The sequence below is a fragment of the Branchiostoma belcheri genome, unplaced genomic scaffold (assembly GCF_001625305.1).
Source record: "Branchiostoma belcheri isolate BF01 breed outbred unplaced genomic scaffold, Haploidv18h27 scaffold120, whole genome shotgun sequence".
Classification (NCBI taxonomy): domain Eukaryota; kingdom Metazoa; phylum Chordata; class Leptocardii; order Amphioxiformes; family Branchiostomatidae; genus Branchiostoma; species Branchiostoma belcheri.
This window is the reverse complement of record NW_017802603.1, coordinates 170,277-176,982: the sequence shown is the minus strand read 5'-3', so window position 1 is coordinate 176,982 and position 6,706 is coordinate 170,277. Positions and strand designations below refer to the sequence as shown.

General features: G+C 38.2%; 1 protein-coding gene across 5 annotated transcripts in view; it reads right to left on the bottom strand.

The window, feature by feature from the left end:
* The window catches only part of LOC109462959 (type I inositol 1,4,5-trisphosphate 5-phosphatase-like), a 104,421-nt gene that overhangs the window by 18,636 nt on the left and 79,079 nt on the right, over positions 1-6,706 (bottom strand). For all 5 annotated transcript variants that reach the window (XM_019759593.1, XM_019759594.1, XM_019759590.1 and 2 more), the window contains exons 2-6: positions 5,964-6,027; positions 5,025-5,128; positions 3,995-4,047; positions 1,273-1,392; positions 805-889 (exon numbers count right to left, since the gene is read on the bottom strand). In XM_019759593.1, the coding sequence (XP_019615152.1) occupies positions 805-889; positions 1,273-1,392; positions 3,995-4,047; positions 5,025-5,128; positions 5,964-6,027 (426 nt within the window). The remainder of the gene's footprint in view (positions 1-804; positions 890-1,272; positions 1,393-3,994; positions 4,048-5,024; positions 5,129-5,963; positions 6,028-6,706) is intronic.

Genomic DNA, 6,706 nt, shown 5'->3' with positions numbered 1-6,706 from the left:
TTCTGGCATTTTACAAACCACCAGTTTTATTATTGTGATGGAACATGAGTGATCGCTACAGCTTCCCCTAACCCATCATAGGGAGGTATTGTGGTAACGCGCTAATTGTACCTCTATATCACAAGTACTCCCTGGCATCAGTTACATGCAGTTTGTCACAAATTTTCAATCACTCGACATATCTGGTGGCTCTACTACATGTATATATTGCCATAATATTATCTTGCATAACTTCAGCTCTGCTGTAAAATTAACCGCTCATAATGAATCATACCTAAAAGCAAGGACATTCCACATGTGATAGAACATCCTTGCTTAAACCCAAGTAGACTGGAATGCTCACTTAACTGTTGATTAGTATGCAGAATGAGATTGTTTGAAAAGTTATGGGCAAAAAATCTTACAATCTTACAAAAAATCTTACAATCTGTTTATCAAGTTTTTAAAACTCCCTGACTGACAAAAGTGGTGAGAGAAAAGTGTGAGGGAATCAAAGTAAATACATGTAACTACAGTAATGTTACATGTAATGTCAAATATCATGTGACCGTCGCATAAAAACGGAGGATTTAAAAAGACCTACTAAGTACAGCATCAGTAGCTCCCTAAGACAAGAAGGCCTCAATGGCATTTTATTTTAAGGTGTCAGTCTTATAGTGTACTTGGTGGAATTATGAGTGTTGACATTTTATCTGTAAGACATTTTGAATGTTGTTGTTCATTACCAGTTCAAACAATTAGTATAGCGTGACTTTCAAGGAAGGCAATGGCTGAGAATAAAAAAAATACCATCCATCTCCTCACCTTTACCACACTTTGAGTGTCCAATCTGAAGTTGAAGTCACCAAAGATGAAATGGGGAACCTTCTCATGCTTGTCTTCACTAATTCTGTGGGGAAAATGTTCAAAATCTAAATCAAATATCTAATTTAAATTGTGCCATAACATCCATATGAGCGTTATGGAAGATGACCTCTGAAAAATAACTATTCATAGATCATGACAGACATTGGTACAAAGTTGTATTGGGCATGACAAAAATCGGCACCTGAATAACTAGGCATGTAATGTTAGTATGATAATATAACAGTTGACTGCTATATAATCTCAGTCAAATATTTTTCCTGCATCATCATTTAACAGCTGATTGCAGTATGAGGTACATGTACAGTATATGACTGTATACCTTTGTGTAGACAGAAAAAGTCGTCTTTCTCCACATACTAGTAATTTGAAAAGAAGTGTTCCTGAAATGCTTAGCACTTGGCCCACCTTTTGAGAGTGTGCTCCAATGCTCGATGTCTGTAATTACTGTAGGCTGATGGCCAGGTCTCTACTGCAATGAGGTTGGAAGCATCATGGAATAGGTGGATGTTCACTAAGTCAAATATGCTGTGAAAAAAAAGACCACAGAGAACATTGCATTATACTTGTACCTCTGGCTATCTCAATTGCAATGTGAATCAAAATTAATATCCTATCAGTATCAGTTCAAGTCAGTTCATCCTCAGTCAGCTGACACTAGTTTCGCCTTAAGTCCCTGTTCTTATATTTCAAACTTACAGTTGTACAATCATGTATTTTTAGTGGGTCAGTCTTGCAGTTATAAAACACCCAAATGCTCTAAATCTAACTTCCAAGTTGTAAAGATAGTAACTTGATAGTAAAATGATAAGACATTTAATTTTGCATGGAAAAAGAAATGTATAGTCATTAACTCACTAAATAAAGCAACACATTTCAAGGGTTTTTGAAAGGCAATGCTTATGTTGGCAGTGCTGCGATTAACCAAAGTAGGGGCAAACAATATACCACTTCTAATTGACAGATTTATGTGTCAGAAGGGCACAGAGGTCTGCCCTGTACAGTTGTCTTCAGGACAGTTTTGGACCTCACAGCACGACAATACTCAGAGAGGTACATTGTACTATATGAAGATGAGGTCATATGTTGACATACTTGGCATAAACAATTATCATCTGTGTAAGTATCATCATAGTTTATCACAGGAAATTTTTTAATTATTAATTTCTAGTTCAAGCCAAACTTGTGCTGAATTAACTAACTTGTGCAGAGTGAATACTTTTAATACATTGTACTACTGTACAATAATAGTATTACATACATGTATATTGCCTCAAGTACTACTGTGCAAGTACACGTACATGTAGGTCTGAAAACAAATTAATTTATATACATCCCTCTCTAACCTCCTTGCATACATGCATTTCCATTGGTGTACTGCTTTTGCTATGTTTCTTTGAACAGCCTGAAGCCAGCTAGTACATGTAGTACATGTACTACAAAGTATTTTGGATTATGAATATGTCGTTTAAAGAAAGACGACAATAAATCTACATTTTTTGTCATTCTAAAGTGATCCTATAATTATTGCAAGTGCTTCTTTAAAATCTATTAGTATTACTTGGCATCTCCATAACATTTTCTGCAAACAATTCAATGAAATTCATTTTGATTCAGTCATGAATATCAGACAATCGACTAAATGTTCCAATCACTATTCCAGAGACCACTTAATGGTGCAGTTCATGTTTCCTCATCTAAAAGTCCTATCCTTTCTTTCCAGTACACTGGCTACCTCTTAAAAAGCTCCCGACCCTTTGCCCAACCTCATAATTTTCTTGCAGCCATTCATGCTCCAAGGCCATTTTTACCTCCTCAAAAAATATCAAAAGTCAGGGGTTGGGAAGGAGCTATTCTTCTGCACACGTGGCAGCATTCCCTCTGGTTCGTTTCCCACTCCCGTAGCGACCGCTCTGTGGCGCCGCATACAATCACAGAAACAGTAATTGTATCAAGAAGTTGACTCAAAGACTCTTTGTCTCGTAGCAGAAAAATTGACTGTAGCCACACCATATGGGAAGGGATGCGAACAATGGTGCAAATAAAAATCTCCATATCAGAGAGACACTGGGGTTAGTTGATTATATACATTGTACAGCCTTTTAAAACTGAGAGTTTGGTCCCTGCTTGGAGTGTCATGGTGCAGGTTGCCAGACAAATTTGGCAACAAACATACAAAATTCAAATGACAAGCCATCTTAGTCCAGAGCAAATGGACAGAATCTGTTTCGGCGAGATATCCAGTTGTGACACCGTGGTGGGTTAAACAACTGCATTGTGGTCGTGGAGCGACACCAATTGTACGAGGGTCCGCATCTAATCTTGTTTACGTAACTAACAAAGCCTCCCTGGAGGAGACGTAATGGGCCAGAACCTGTCCGAGAGCGTGGCTGACCATCTGGTCTGGGACGGTTTTTAATGTAGAACAAGGACTTTATATACCTGAAATCTGCACCACACTACGTCTGGATAGTAGTCTTATACCAATGGTTTGATTTTCAAAGATTTTGTTATAATATGTGTATGGACACGTAGTGGCACACTCGAGTCTGTAACTAGATTAGGAAGACTGTTTGAATACATGTTGTACAATTTTGTGATTATAATCATTCTGACTGCACATTAAAATAGTTGTGAACTTCTCTTTGGTTTATATTGTCATGATTTTATCTCTCAAATCATAAATTTGTAGTCTATGATGTACAGAGTTGGTTATAGATTTCAGAAGCTGCTCATCTATCGAACTGTGAAATACTTGCAATGACTTTTTTCCCTGCATCTGCATTTTGCCCTCCATTCTCACATTCTTACAATTCTGTTTGGTCCTAACGTCAGCCTATCTTGATTCAAATTTAATGAAACCCTGGGTTGATAACAATGCCCTTTCATACGCCAATAAAGAAGGAACAGCGAGAGAACACACACGCCTCAAAGGGAGAATAAATCAAGTCCGCCTGTCCAGATGGTGGAGCTGGTCTGACACGTTGTTCACCTCGGGAAGAAAGGTCCCCTACCGTGTGCGAAATCCCAAGAAAAGCAGGGGACGACCCTTGACCTACCGCGAATGTTACAGTACCTTAAAAATTTGTGTTAGCAACGATCTGTGATCCGTGCCACGTCGCTGACTTACCTATCACATATGCTCCAACGTGTCCGAAGGAAGCCCTTTCTAGACCATCTAAACTGTATGGAAAAAAAAGGAGAAAAGAATGTTTAATAGTTGATTTCTATTTGAGAGTAATGTGTTTCTCCTATTGAGAGGGATACACACTACCCTTGATTCAGAGCTACCCCTTTTCAATGTGCCGCTTTGATAATTATCTCGGGGAGGGAATCTCTGCGGCAGGCGTGGAAGAAATACGCCGCCCTCCACGTTGGTGGCACGAGGAGGACATAAATCGCAGTGGGAAAGTTCGCCGTAGGTACAAGACCACTGACAGAGGGGCTATGAATGCGCCAGGTGGGGGGCTAGTGAGCTTTGTCACAACTGTGAATGAGAAGCATCGGCCTGGGCCCACTTTCTCAGCAGGAGCAACACGCTTCTCTCAGCACGACTGTGGACAGAAGTTTGCACGGAGCTGCAGGATTTCCCTACAGGAATCATGTCGGACCACGGGGGCCTATCTAACGCTACTCACCCCACTGTCAACACCAATATACCCCGCAAATTGCGACATCTTTATTATACTCATAACGTTTTATGTGTCTGAAGACAGCACATTGATGTCGGGATGAAATGATATCTTACTACTTGTAACCATTTCCAGAGCATAAAACTTCCTGATATCCCCTCCAAATCGATAATATCCTTCACATCAGCCAGAAATGTCTTTTTTATCCCCCTTTCTCGGACCGATCATCTTGTAATACCATATCACAAGTACCAAAACTACAAAACTGAACCCCAGAAATACTATAATATCATACATGGGCTATTTGCAGACCCCATCCAAGGTGACTATATTTGTGCTGTTCAATCTGTAAAATAACTTTGTCCAGTACCACATAATACACACACTTCTGTATCATGTTTTACTAAGCCTTTAGTCACTGCAAAAATAATTTTTTTTGGCACTAGGCCCCCCTGACAAAATCTTCTATTGACGTGAAATTGAAAAACGAAATTGACATCCAAGTTTTAACATGACATTGTTACTTACGTTAGGAAAAAAATCCTGCGGGTACTTTTCTTTGTGCTTGAAGGGAATTGAGTTGATGTTCCCCTTGTAAACCTCGCGTCCTGAGAGAGATCGGAACTTCCGTGCTACAGGGATGGATCAAACATAGACAGTAGTTAAAATTGTGGAAACAATTATCAGTCTGAGAATATATACTGTACAATCTATTTTTAAGGATGTTTTAAACTCCTTAAGAAAACATAAGCTATGCAAGGCAGTCCAACAGAAATTATATCAAACACCTGACCGTGTACTTTCTATGGTTCCTAAGCTAAATTGAAGGTGAAAGATTTCTCTATGTTTTTGCCTATTCATATTGAGATTTGATAGTTGCCCTCAGCGGTAACAATTATTATGAAGAAAAACACACCATACGAAAAATGGGGAAAAAAACGATCACAAAATAGAAACAAAAGGGATAAGGTGTAAGATAATACAATGTTTTAAAGTCTTTGAATCTAGATTTTTCTATGGTGGATTAGTAAGCCAAGTGAGGTCAGGTCTTTTGTAGCTTATCACAGAAACTTAAATAGGATTGTTTTGGATGGGTCACAGGGCCAAGCAGGCAGCTTCTTCCATCAAAATCTCTTTTTTCTTGTTTCTCAACTTTCGATTTAGCATGCATCATTATAAAACAACGGTCGCATCTGGGTGTATATCTGTGAAAGACACAGCTGGTATAATGTCAAGAAACTACCGTGGGAATAACACAATCTAGAAGGATCAGACACAATATGTGATATTTTTACCCAGAAATGTTCAAATCAATAACAGTTCAAATGTGAAGTTCAAACAGTTATGAAAATATTGTATTTCCAGAGAGCTTATCATCTCACTTTGTTGCTTGTCTTTTTCAGTAAGATTCTCCTCCTCATTTTGCTGACATTTTATGTACAGGAGAAAGTGATAGAAAGAACTTACCTTGCCAATCATATATTGATGCATTTCGTATAGACTCATGTACAAAGTAAAAGCTGCCCAGTGCCTGCAGAACACGGAAAATAGAAAAGTCTGTTGTGAGATTAAGTATTTGGTGTTCTTAACAACGTCATATAGACATGCTCAAAATGACATGAAATATAAATGTTATTATAATAATACAAGTATCTCACATTGTTTGTTTGAATGTTTGTTTATTCATGAGAAGCTCAAATCAGCCTGCAGGCCACTTTTTATTATACAAAATGTATAATTTAATCAAATGTATGAGTTATTAATAATTCCATGAAAAATAGTCTTATCATTCTGTCCAATGTTCTCTTAGCCATTACAGTGATCATGGTACTACTGGGTATATCAGATTCTGAAAAGTTACAAACTTGGAACACTTACACAATAATTATTACAATTTACCATCAAATTGACAGAAAAGTACATGTAACTTGGACTACCTCTAACAGTGACCATTCTGCCAACAAAAACTTTTAGGGGGAAACAATGATACCCATCAAGGAGCAATTAACAGACTATCGCTGACAAATTTGTCATCTACCAAGCAATAATAGTATGGACCTTCCATGTATTGACTGTACTGAAATAGACACTTCATAGTAACACCACTATGAACTAGAGTCCCACGGTTTGATCGACCTTTTTGACATGAAAAGTACATCTGTCTCCACTTTCTCCAAAAGGGCCAGGGAAAGTGATTGGCACCTGGGTAC